The sequence below is a fragment of the Blastomyces gilchristii genome (assembly GCF_000003855.2).
Source record: "Blastomyces gilchristii SLH14081 genomic scaffold supercont1.1, whole genome shotgun sequence".
NCBI lineage: Eukaryota > Fungi > Ascomycota > Eurotiomycetes > Onygenales > Ajellomycetaceae > Blastomyces > Blastomyces gilchristii.
This window is the reverse complement of record NW_003101682.1, coordinates 5,390,690-5,405,170: the sequence shown is the minus strand read 5'-3', so window position 1 is coordinate 5,405,170 and position 14,481 is coordinate 5,390,690. Positions and strand designations below refer to the sequence as shown.

Genomic DNA, 14,481 nt, shown 5'->3' with positions numbered 1-14,481 from the left:
CAGCTCTGATAAAACTAGATAAAGAGTCTGCTCATCAATCAGAGAAGAAGGCAGAAGTGCTTTATTAAACATTCTTCTCATCATCACTTCAGACAGATCTGTTAGACATTAAGAGTTACAAATACCTCTCACTCATCAAATGCCCGGACATCATCATGACAGTGTGATTCAAAGATTGCTTGAGCCAGCGTACGATTACAGGCGTACGCTGGCTTCTTATATACATTATCTAAATTAATTAGTGGCTGCTATGGCCTCTTTACATTTGTAAGCAAGTTTGAAAGCAGCTGTGTTATTATCTAATGATTGTACATTCTTCTGAATCACATTCTTCTTCATCAGATTCAGTCACACTCATGTGATCATGATGTACATTCTAGCTTCATGTGAATTAGTGTGTCACTAGTGTTTGTAATTATATAGTCTATCTCTGATTCAGCTAGTGTTCTGTGTACACTCTCATAAAGAAACTTTCACTATATTACATCACTTATTCACTAACTTTTTTCATTCTTCAATCATCTTCTTCATCATTGTCATCATTGAATATTATTATCTTATTTAAGATTTCTGCTTCTTCTTCTCTTTAATATCTTCTATCTATTCATTTATTATATTATACATATTTCTGATAATGATCTCTCATTCTTATAATAAGTATTATTGTAGTGCTTATACTGAGCAGTTCATTAGCAGTAAGTGTGATATATTATGAAATGTGACTGAGACTTGTTTATCTTCTAACAATCACTAGAATGTATTATCATGAATGATATATCTTCTTCACTTTCTTATACACTCTTAATCTTCTTTTCTCAGTGAGTATCTGATTGTGTTTTATATTAATATAGATACTGATTTGTTTTAATTTATATAGAATCTTCACATGTTGACAGATCTGCATTTATAGATGATAGTAAATACCTCAATATTAAATTATTGATTAAGAACTTGAAGAATGTGATAATGAAGAAATTATCTGTATTATATGTGATCAGATCTTCTACATTCTTCTCTATCTCTTTTACTGCTTCTTTCTCTACTACTTTCTTCTCTGTTTCTTTCTCTGTCACTCTCTCTTAATCTTCTACACTTGCTTCTGTGTCTGATTCTTCTGCTTTTACTATCTCTGTTTCTGCAATCTCTACTTCTGCTACTTCTGCTCTCACTACTACCTTTGTTACTAGCTCTTCTTATTTCAAGAAGATATTGCATAGACTCAGTGAATTATATTGCTCAGTGTATACACTCTCACTCTTCTTACTGATCTCTAGAACAATCTATTGTATAAAGACTGTGTATAATATAACTATTTAAAGCTCAGTTATGAATACTGATTATTATATTCATTTCAAATATTCATGATGAGATAATTATTCATTCATACTGAAGAATTACCTCTCTTCTCAACAGTATCAAGATTATAAGTCTTTTCTTTTTTCTCTTCTCTTCTAACACTGATTTTTCTAGGAGAAATCATTATGAGTTTTGTTATATATAAAGTCATAGCATTCACAGACATCAAGAAACTTTTTACAACTGTTAAATTCAATATTATAAGTACATCTGCTCTAATGAATATCTTTGAAATGATTAATCTGTATCAGCCTATTCTCTGACATTTGTTATTTAACTTTGTGATGCAGGTGAAGAATATTCATGTTTTCAGAAATGAAAACACAGATATTATACTCTTTTACACTTATAAGTGTGAGACTTGTACATCTTATCTGAGATGTCATCATGAAAATGAGCTGTTTATATGCTGTGTTCTACTTTCTACATTTCTCTATGTCTCTCTCTCTCTTTCTGAGAAGTCTCATGTATGTTGTAATTACATGTACAATTCTAAGATCAGTGAGTATTTATTTAATAATTATTATCTCTGCTTTTGCAGTTTTGTACACTAATAATAGTTCTTAGTTACTTCAGTGTCAGAGATCATTTTAATTGAAGATGATAATATCACTGAGACTACTCTCTCTCATTCTTAAGCTTCTCTTATTACTTTCTCTTTCTTCTCTGTGAGAAAGGTTATGTGTACACCAGATTATAAGTGTTCAGTCTCAGATAACTCTCACTATTATTTATCTGATTCTGCACTCTCTTCTTCTTCTGTTTCTTTCATCTCTATCTTCTCTATCTTGACTTCTGATTCTGCAGATTCTGTGCTTTTCTTCAATTTTTCTATATATATATATACACATTTCCATATTAGCATTTCAGTCAATCTTGTGATAAATGATATTAATGTTGTATACAGAGCAGTAGAGAAACCAGAGATATACATAGCATTATTATAAGAGTAGCTTACAGCTCTTAAATTTCTTACAGATCTCAAGTTTTGAGATTGTCTTTGTTTTTAGTGTTTTTCAGGTGATGTTAGACTGACCGTGTGACCGTGTCTGGGACCAGGACCAGATTTTTTGATAGTTCCATTACCAATTCGACTGATCCCATTACACAGTTTTAACATTAGATAGTAGTCTCATACTGTCCCAGTGAAACTTGCTGTCTACTCTTGTCACATTTTTCAAATGAGACTATGATTTCCACTTCTCAATTTAAATTATTTTTATTGCTTTAAATGACTTTAAATCTCATTTGAGTGTTACCAAAAAGTGTTACTTTTTAAAAAATTAAAAATAGTCTAAAAAAACCTTAAAATATCTAAAAATAGTAACTTTATGCCAAGAATGAGACTAAATGAGACCAAATGGAACCACTTTCTCATTTTTTTCAAGTCATGGTTTCATTTTAAGATCTGATATATAGTCACTTTACATGTTTTTTTAATAGCCAGTCCCAGCGGGATTCACGCCAAGAAATGTATGGGACCAGACCAAATGAGACCAAACGTGAAATTCATGGTCCGGCGGCCAGTCTAGGTGAAGTGATGTTGGAAATAGATTAAATGTGTGACATATGAAAATGAATGAGATGTGTATAATAATATTTGTTCTTTATAACTGACTCTTACAGTTGATAATCAATTCATTATCTCTTCTCTTTTCTTACACTTTTTCTTTGTCTGCTAGTTACTACTCTTACACAATCTCTATATAATATTGTATTCAGTGACTAGGTTCAGCAGCTTTCATCTCTTGTGATTCTGTCTTATATATTATACTGTCTCTCTTCATTTGCTCAGACTACTACAGTGAACAGCTTATTAAAACTAATCTCATCTGATCTCTGAGCATCTTCTCAAGTCTTACATCTTCATCTCTATAAGATATGAATTATTTATCAAGTTGTGTAAGATCTGTTTCTCTGATTTCTTCAATATATAAGTTCTCAGCAGATGTAATTTAAGTATTTTATAGAGCTCAAATCATCTAGATTGAAACTTCTCAGAACTCTTATTATGTATAAGAACTCATGTTCTCATCTTGAGACTTGATTTCTTAACTAGTGAGTCTTGTATTCTTTTTGATTGAATTGCTTGATTCAGGAGTAACTCATTAGCTTTTACACATGTGTGGCTGATCTCTTTCAATCATGATTCTGTATCTGCAACTGTTGCATCTGCAACTGCTGTTCTCTTTCTCATCTCTTCTGAAACATTCTCTGAGATGCACAGATGCAATTCATACAACAGATAGAATAATGAACACTTGAAGACTGCATACTACTGAATTCGCATGACTAATAGTGCCTGACTGAGATATTCATCTCATAATTGCATCAGCTTACTCACTAGATATTTCATCAGCATGTTACTCAAGATTTCATTTAAGTTTTTTATCTTTTCATTTATCTGCAGATAATATGATGCTGTTCTATAATGTCTTATCTGTAACTGATTTATAAAATGCCTTACTGCTTCTTCTATGAGATTTGCACTGTTATCAGTTAGAATCTTATACAGCATTTCATAGTTAATATAGATCTCATTATATAGAAACTTCATCATCATCTTCTCTGTTATCTCTGAAACTGCTTTCATGACTGATCAGTCAGTAGCATAATCAATAGCAGTGATTATTCATCAATTTTCATTTGATGTTTACAGTAGTATGTCTATGAGATTCATCTCTCATTATTTAAACAGTTGTATTATACATTTCATCTGATGTTACACTTTCTTGTATTCTAACTCATTCTTAGATTCTTTTGTAACCTGGTAATTCAGGCACTTGTGAGTGTATATCTGAATGTTCTCAGTCATACTTGACAAGTACACTCTTGATTTGAGTGCACTTATAAGTTCAGAGCTTTCTAAGTGACTGAATTCCTTGTGCATGCAAGTTATCAAGTCATGTTTAAATGAATATTCTAGATAGAGAGCTTCTGTGTATTCTAGATTGCAGCAAAGCATAACATCATTTTTCAATTTTCTCTGCTTGAAGTTCAGAAGCATCTCTTCTATCACTTTTATAAGATGCTTATTATCTGATATCTTGTCATTCTTCAAGTAAGAGATCATTGTATTCACTTATTCTGATTCCTTGCATCTTCTCAGTATATTTAATATGAACTTCTCTTATATCTGATTCACAGAATTCTCACTTATGAAATCAGATCTGTGACTGATTGCATCAGATATTACAGTATCTGATCTCTTTCAGTATTTAATATTAAGATTATACACTTGAAACTCTGAGATTCAACATACTAAGTATTTGAAAGATTTTATTATTAATTGTAGATAGATGAGACTTTCATAATTCATGATCATCATTGTTATATGCTCATTGTTAATATATCTATTTCATAACATCAGCATATGCTTAATCACTAGTAATTTCTTTTCATACACTGAGTAATTGAGCTTAATGTTTGATAGTTTCCTATCATTGTACATCACTGAGTGCAGCTTGCTATTCTTACTTATCTGTAGAAGAGTGTCTCTGATAGCTCATTCAGATATATCTGTCTCAATGTAGAAAGATTTATTACAATCTGATTGAATAAGCACTGAGAATATTATTACACATTCTCTCAGTATGAGAAAAGTCTTCTTATACACAGTATTTCAGATGATTGAATAAAACTTCTTCTTTCACAGATTTGCATCTATTTCTCTTAAGAGATCTGAGAGTAATACAGATATTTATATGAAATTCTTGATGAATCTGTAATAATATGAGACTAACTTAAGAAACTATTATATATAATGTATGTTTCTCAGCTGCAGTTAATTTACTATAACATTCAATTTCTCTGAAATGAGATATATACAGTCATCACTTACTATATATTCTACGAACTTTAACTCTTCTATTTCAAATATATACTTTGATGATTTGATATAGAGCTTATACTCTGTTGAAGTTGTAAGCACTTTATCAAGATACTTCAGATATTCATTGTATAAGTTTGAAAAGACTAGAATGTCATTGAGATATATGAGATATAAGGTTTCATTCTGTTTATAAAGAATTGTATTCATCATTATTTAAAAGATGATAGATGCATTTATCAGACTGAATAATATTATCAGAAATTCAAACTTCTTTTATTATATATTAAATGTGATTTTCAGTACTGACAGTTTATCTACATGAATCTGTCAGTATTCTGAGAGAAGATTAATCTTTGATAGATATCAGATATTTTTAACTATATTCAACTGTTATTGAATCTGTGATAGTGAATATTCATTCTTGATTATAAGCTTATTAAGTGATTGATAATTAATACATATCTGTCACCCTTTATCTGTCTTTTTCACAAATAGAACTGAAAAGTCTCATGTACTTGATGAGAGTTATATAAGACTATATTTCAGAAGCTCTGTGATCTCACACTTCTGTTCTTCAAGATATATTTGTAACAGAGAATACATATTTTAATTGACTGATTTCACATTCTCTGTGTCAATCTCATATATAAATCCTCATTCTGATGACAATTCTGATAAAAGATCTGTTCAGAAGATCTTCTCATACTTCTTCAGAAGCTTCTTCATAGACTTATTCTCTTATATATTCTTTATCTTGATTTTCTTCACTTTCAGATTCTGTATAATATACAGCATACTTTCAGATGAGATCTTATAAATCATTCTCTTTGTTTATTAATATATAGACAGATTTAATTCTTCTATATCAGAGACATGAAATGTCCTTCTCATATCAGTTAATAGAATTATATGAACTGTTTTCTTCTTATCAGTCAACTGTATATGATATGTATATCATTGAATCTGCAGATTGAACCTTTGAAATTAATTAAGTCTGAAAATAAGATTATATTTCACATTCTGCAGCTCTTACACTCAAATATAGCAAGATTATTCTCTGAAATGCAAGAGAACACTTACTCTTACAGATGATATCAAATATCAGTTATTAGATAATCTTATATATCAGAGATTCTTCACTCAGTGAATCTCTTTCAGTCTTTGAATTATATAATTTTTAATATATTATATAGAAGCTTCTATATCTGCTAATATCTTTGCAGTCATCTCTCAATTCTTACTCAAGTATCTCTTATATATTAATATTTCAGGTCTCAAGATATTGAGATAAGTATCTGCTTTATCATTCTCACTCACATCTCATTCAGAAGTCTGCTTTCTCTTGATATTCACAGAATTCAAAGAGTTATCTAACACAGATATCTCTTTTACTTTAAAGACCTTTCATACAATATCAGTAAGTGTCTCTGAGCTCACTGATTCTGCTAGTTTTTTCACTCTCTTACTTTTCTTAACTGTGTATACTGTGTGTAATCTTTTACATCATGATTTTAATATTCACAGTTGAAATAAGCTCAATACTTATAATATCAAGATTTTCACTCAGAGAATTTCTTTTTCAGAGAATTCAGTGCTTTAGTGATGATATTCAAATCTAGATTTATCATATCTGAGTGTATAACTTGTGTTATAGAAGTCTGATTATCTATTCTTCACTGAGATATACTTAATTACAGTATTTTCTGTTACAATTGACTTATTTGTTTCTGTATAATAAGAATATTATATACTTCTTTTACTGTATCTCATTATAAGATTAAGCATTTTCATTCTGCTCTTAACTCAGATGTAAGATCATGAATAAAGATCTGTAAATAGAAAGATATTGAAAGCTCTTTATTCAATATAAAATAGTATAAACTGAAGTGTGTGAAGTATAATATAAGATTATTTACTTATCTACACTCAGTAAAGTATTTATAATACTTATCTTATATATTCACTTTCTCAAAGTTATACAAGATTCATTTGAAAAACTCATTCTATATTTATAAGAATGAATATCATTTCAAATCTATGAGATTCATCTTTTTATCAGTTATTTATATTAACTTTGCTTTTTCATGTAGAAATGTGATAGATCTTAAGACTTATTAAAATTCTGTTAACTATCTGTCTATAAGTTTGCATTTAATCTGATAATATAATCACATCTGACTTAGCCAGCTAATTACAGCATTATTTTTTCAGTTATTATTAAAGCTTAGTAACTTCAGCAGATCTCTCAGTTTAATATATCTTATATTCAGATTCTTATTCTGTGCAGCAGTCTCTGATAATGTATACACTTCTGAAGAGATTGTGAATAATTATAGTAAGATCTTCAGATTCAGTGTAGTTATTTATCTATGTAAATATTTAATCTTCTGCTGCAGATCTAAGACCTGATTTTCTCTATTCTTATTGATGATAATGATTGCATCAGTGAAGCTCTTCATAGTGAATACTTAATCTGTAGTAAATGTCAATTGTTATTTAACTTTCATCTCAGCCTGTTACTGTGTACACAAGGTCTCAATTTCATTTAGAATTCTCATACATTATACATATACAGAGCTTCAATTTCAGTTTAACAGTCTCAGCTAGTTTTCTTACTACTTTGAGTAAACTCTCTGAGAGATTCTGTATATCTTTCAGTTCAGATAGCAGAGAAGAGTGTTTATATTAACTAGAGAAGATATTCATTTCAGTGATTTCTCATTGATTGTACAATGTCTATTATTATATCACTATATAATTATATAATTTCTGTTATTATTATACAACTTCAGTGATAATCATCTCTCTTTTTATTCTTCTTTTAAGTAGAGAGTGAACTTCTTTGAATCTGATTCATCACTTTCATTCTCTTTCTCATATCTCATCTATTCACATTAGACTGACCGTGTGACTGTGTCTGAGACCAGGACCAGATTTTTTAATAGTCTCATTATCAATTCGACTGATCCCATTACACAGTTTTAACATTAAATAGTAGTCTCATACTGTCTCAGTGAGACTTACTGTCTACTCTTGTCACATTTTTCAAATAAGATCATGATTTTCACTTCTCAATTTAAATTATTTTTATTGCTTTAAATGACTTTAAATCTCATTTAAGTGTTATTGAAAAGTATTACTTTTTAAAAAATTAAAAATAGTCTAAAAAAAACCTTAAAATGTCTAAAAATAGTAACTTTATGTCAAGAATGAAACTAAATGAGATCAAATGAAATCACTTTCTTATTTTTTTTAAGTCATGGTTTCATTTTAAGATCTGATATATAGTCACTTTACATGTTTTTTTGATAGCCAGTCCCAGCAGGATTCACACCAAGAAATGTATGAGATCAGATCAAATGAGATCAAACATGAAATTCATGGTCTCAGCGGCCAGTCTAATTCACATTCCATACATGATATTTGTCTGAATGTGAAGTTTTCCCTTAACAAGTGAAGCAGTATTAATTGAATACTCTTTCACTTACTACTCTTTATACACTATCTTTTAAGATGTTTTTAGAACCACACTGACATGATAACTATAAATCACTTTATAGACAGAATTATCATGCTCTGAAGAAGTCTGCACTTCTCACCAGTTTTTAGACATGCTATCAGATGTGATTCAAAGGTTGCTTGAGCCAGTGTACAATTACAGGCGTACGCCGGCTTCTTATATACATTATCTAAATTAATTAGTGGCCGCTATGGCCCCTTTACATTCGTAAGCAAGTTCGGAAGCGGCCGCGTTATTATCCGACGGTCGTACGTTCTTCCGAACCACAGCAGAGATTGAGAAGGCAGTGTGCAGAGTCTCCCCGAACAAGACCCCTGGAGCTGATGGCATCACCAACAGAATCTTGCACCAGACACTTGATATCCTCCTTCTCAGCCTTCATAAACTCTTCAATGCATGTCTTGAACAGGGCTACTGTCCCACTCATTTCAAAGATACCATCACAGTAGCCCTCTGAAAGCCAGGAAAAGACGACTACACACAACTCAAAGTGTACCAGCCAATCACTCTTCTCAGCATGTTGAACAAGGCTCTGGAAGCCATCATTGCCAACTGACTTGCATATATCACTGATGTCTACCGACTCCTCCCCAGCCGCCACATGGGGGGCCGGAAATTGGCCTCGACTGAGCATGCCATGCACTTCCTTCTTCAACAAATACACCAGGCATGGTCTGAAGGCAAGGTGGCCTCTCTACTTCTACTTGACATGTCAGGAGCATATGACAATGTCTCTCAACAATGACTTCTACATAACCTTCAGAAACACCGAGTTAGTGAGAGGATCATAGAGTGAATAGAGTCATTTCTAAGCAACTGATCTACCACTCTTAAGCTACAGGAGTACACTGCACCATCAGCCCTGATTCAAACTGGAATTTCACAAGGATCACTTATCTTGCCGATTCTGTATCTTTTCTACAATGCTGACCTCATTGAAGTATGCAAGACAGAGGAGACAGAGGCGGTTGAATATATTGATGACATGTCAATCCTGGCTGTAGGCCCGACCGCACAGTGCAACTGCAAAACCCTTAAGAAAATCCACTGAAACACTGAACAATGGGTGCGAAGGCATGGCTCCCAGTTTGCACCAGCAAAGTATGAACTTGTCCACTTCACAAGAGATTCAAAGACAAACAGTACACACGCCTTGCACCTACCGCACGCCACAGTCAAGGCCTTCCCATCATGCCACTACCTGGGCATCCACATGAATACCAAACTCCGATGAGACTATCACTGCGAGAAGGTAGAAGCAGGGGCTATGAAACAACTCTCAGCATTATCAGCCCTGGCATCCTCAATATGAGGAACAGGAGCTATTAATCTCCAGCAGGTGTACAGAGCAATGATCATATCTCAGATGCTGTATGGCTGCTCTGCATGGCATATTCTCAATAATGGCTACATGAGCTGAGGCAGTGCCATGATAAACACCATCAAGAGGATTCAGAGACATGCAGCCCAAATAATCACAGAAGCATTCTGAATAACCGCTGGGCCAGCTGTGAATGTAGAGGCACACCTGCTTCTGATACAACAGCAACTTGAGCAAACAGCGCTGGAAGCCACTATGCACATACAAAGCTCCCTGTTACACAATGACATGGCAACATCTAGTGAAAGCAATACAAGAACCAACTGAAAGTGCAATGCACTGAGCCCTCTCAACTGTTTCTCTGGCATTCTGGAACACAAATACAATGTGCAACTCAACTGACTTGAGAAATACCAACTGCATGTTGTACCGCTGTGGTGGACCCCACCTCTCATCTGCATAAAGGATTCGGCCAATGACGCGATCAAGGAACACGACACCATGGAACCGACGACGATGTGCATCTACACAGATGGTAGTAGCATCAATGGTCATGTTGGGACAGCAGCAGTGGCGCTCTCACTTCAGGACAATGGCATCTGCATGCAATGGACCCAATACATGGGTGCATTCAGCACCTCCACGGTGTACTCGGCGGAACTCAAGGGCCTGGTGTTAGCTCTTCAGATGGTAATTGACATCCATGCAACTGACACTGCCCCCGGGAAATGCGTCATCTTTACTGACAATCAAGCTGCTGTTCAAGCAGTCTGGAACCCCAAGAATTCATCAGGCCAGTATATCCTCATCGAAGCTATACAAGTACTCGATAGGCTGTGAGACCTTGGATGGAAGATGCAATTTCACTGGATTCCAGCACACATCAGAGTACCAGGAAATGAAGAAGCAGACAGACTGGCAAAGCAGGCTGCTGACCCTGCCTTGAACACTGAACAATCTGAACTGGATCTGATATGAATGCTGCTGGCATCCATGAAATTCACCATCTGCCAGGTGATGAAAGGTGAATGGAAATCATCATGAGAGAAAGAAAAGCACAGTAGAGATCTCTTTCAACTTGAGACTTGATCAGGAAAAGTGACTCTCAACACACACATGAGAACACACAGAGTAATTAGCTCCATGATCACACAAATGTGTACAGGCAAGATCGGCCCCCGTGCATATCTTCATGACATCAATAAGGCTGACACTGACAAATGTCAGTGCAGGTACAGACTGCAGATTATGTAACACATTCTTCTGAAATGTCAGAACTGAGCAGAAGAACAATATTAAATGTGAGTAGATAAGTCTTTATATATGAATATTAAACACATTCTCTGTAGCTCATTAATGACAGTATAAGTAGTAAAGATGATGATCAGAACAGGTCTTCTGAGTCAATTTCAGACAGTCTCATTCACAGTACTTCAATATAACTAGCATGTGAGTGTAAAACCAGTAGACAGAAGTTGAGAAGAGTCAGGAAAGACCTAATAAGACAGAGATACAGAACAGATAAAAAGACTATAAATAGAGAAGCTCTAGTGTGAAAAGAAAGTAATTTATATAAGAATAACTTGTGTCACAGCAGAATGCTTCTTATAAGAAGAGCTGAATTTTTAAGAAGAAGAGCAGAAACTTCTGTATATATAGTAGTACACTATATAGCTGTCTGAGAGCAGCTGAAACAGTCTATAAATAAATCAATCAATCAATCAGAACATGTGTAATTAACTGAGAATAATAGCTAACTGAGAATAATAGTTAACTGAGAGTGACTGCTGAGTGAGAGTAACAGCTGACTAAAAGTGATAGCTGACTGAGTATAACAGCTGACTGAGATAACAGATAACTGAGAATAATAGATAACTGAGATAGTAGATAACTGAAATCTGAGAGTTAAAGATTAATCAAGTCAGAGACACAGTAATAGAAGAAAATTGATAAAAGTTTAAAAACTTAAACTGATTTCTATAACTCTATTATAATTAAGAATTCACAGCTTAAATAAATATATTTTTCTCTCTATAATTTTATAAATTTTTAAATAATAATCTTACTTTTTAGTTTTAACTTTTATTACTCTCTATTCTTAATAACAGAGTAATTATCTTATTTTAATACTATATATAAAATACTTCTGTACTTTTACTTCTCAGTATAAAAACATAGAGATATTAAGTAAAGAATAATAATAGAAAGTATTACAGTATATTATCAGCTGATATTTTAAAATTATATATAATAATATTTACAGCTTCTTTAAAGTTAGAGAGCTGTGTAGAAGAATTAAAAGAATTATAAATAAAATAAATAATAAATAAGTAAATAAAATAATAATAAATTATAAGTAAAATAAATTACAGATAAAATTAAATAATATATTAAATTATAAAAATTTTTAAAGTAAGAGTTAATTTTACTAATAAGATATAGAGAGATCTAAAGATCTATATTATACAAAACTAAATTAATAAGATATAGAAGTATAAAGTATAGAAGTATACTTTTAATAGAAGAAGTTACAGTATTTAAATAAGATTTATAATCTATTTATAAAACTAGGTCAGAGATTTATTATAAAATAATTTACTTTATTTATATTTTATTATTCTTAATTTAATTCTGACTATGAATATAATTATAAAAAGATTAATTCTTTAACTATATAATTTAAACAGTAGTTTATTAATCTATATTTTAATATTTTAAATATATATTTACTTTATTACTTAGTAGATAGAAGATTAAACTCTTAGTAATAATATTTTCTATTTATTTTATATAGTACTTATTCTCACTCTGAAAGAAATACTTAATTATTATTATATTATAAGACAGAGTATTAGTTTCTGATAATAAGCAGAAGATGTACACTTTTAAATAAAAGAGATTACAGTATTGAGATAATATTTATAGTATATTAGTTACTATATAAAGTACTTCTATAACAGATGAGAATATTACTATAAAATAACTTACTTTATTTATATCTATTATTCTCAGTTCAATCTTAATAGCTGACTCAGTTATTGAAAAGATTAATAGTTTTTATTCTACTTCTTACTATATAATATAATATAAGCTTAATTATATAAACTTTGATTAGAAAGATTCTTGATTAACTAGTCTTTATTATTAAAAGACTGAAGTTTACAGTTATTTTTAATAATACTATAGATAATAATTATAACTCTTCTTCTCTTTAGATATCAAATTCTTATATATTATAAATATTAAGTATTCTTATATCTTTCAGAGTATTATCAATACTTTATTAGAAGAATAAGCTAGCTCAGAATATACTCTTTATTATCAGAGTTTAAATTATAAAAATATTGAGATTTAATATATCTAATATTTTTTAATTTAATATAGTATTTATAATGTAAAACTAATATTCTCTCTAATATTTCAGAGACTTCTAATTTCAGACTCTCTTAAGTCTGTTAATAAGATATAATCTCTTCTTACAGCACTTTATTAAAGTATTAAGATATATAAATATTCTTAAAAGATAAGAGAAAATCAGTTTTATACTACTTTAAATAGTAATATTACTTCAATATCAGTATTATTATTTACTATAAAAACACTGTTTAAGAAACTTTATCTTGATCTCTGCTCTTAAGCAGATCTTTACAGAGAACTGAGACTGAATAAATATAAGTATATAAGTAATATATTAATTTAAACTTCATTAGTAGCTTGAGTAAGAAAGAAGATAAATAATTATAATAAAAAGATTGTTATTCAGAGTTCTTATTCTTGATAAAAAGAAACTATTTATATAAATATAAGTTCTCAGAATTACTTCTATCTTATCTATTACTAATATTTCTTATCTCTAAATATAATTATAACTTGAATATGAAGAAGCTTGAGTTAATACTCTCTTAAATTATGAATTACTATCTAAGAGCTGTTAATATCTATCAGATAACTAATTTAATTGTGAAGAGTATTTTAAGTAAGAGTATTATACTTACTGAGCTGAATTATATTAAGATTATAGAGAAAATTAAGAAATTTAAAGAAAAAAATTAACAAGCTCTGTAATCTCTCTTACTATCAGTTATCAGTTTAATTAATCTTTTATATAAAAGTAAATTCAATGAAATTCAGTTTAAATTAAGAAAGAGATACTGAGAAAGTTATATAGAGTTAGAATAAACATTTTAATACAGTATATAATAATTATAAAAATAACTAGTTTTTTAAATAATTAAGATAGTTTATTAATCTATAGTTTTATTAGATGTTTTAAATAGTGTACTATTTCTTTATTAGAATAATAGAAAGTAAAGATTAAATCTTTAGATTAAATTATTAATATTTTTAGTTATTTCTTATCAGCTTAATAGTATTTTATCTCTATAAGTACTATACTTATATAACTTATCAGTCTTATAAGTACTACTTTCTTAAGAGTATTATACTCATATA

The 14,481-nt window shown here is 30.7% G+C and overlaps 1 protein-coding gene across 1 annotated transcript; it reads right to left on the bottom strand.

Moving 5' to 3' along the window:
- Nucleotides 1-8,943: 8,943 nt before the first annotated feature.
- Nucleotides 8,944-9,342, bottom strand: BDBG_16147 (uncharacterized protein; the record flags this gene model as incomplete). Its single annotated transcript, XM_031724152.1, has 1 exon — nucleotides 8,944-9,342. The coding sequence occupies one exon, from the start codon at nucleotides 9,340-9,342 to the stop codon at nucleotides 8,944-8,946; it is 399 nt and encodes a 132-aa protein (XP_031575895.1).
- Between the last annotated feature and the right edge of the window lie 5,139 nt (nucleotides 9,343-14,481).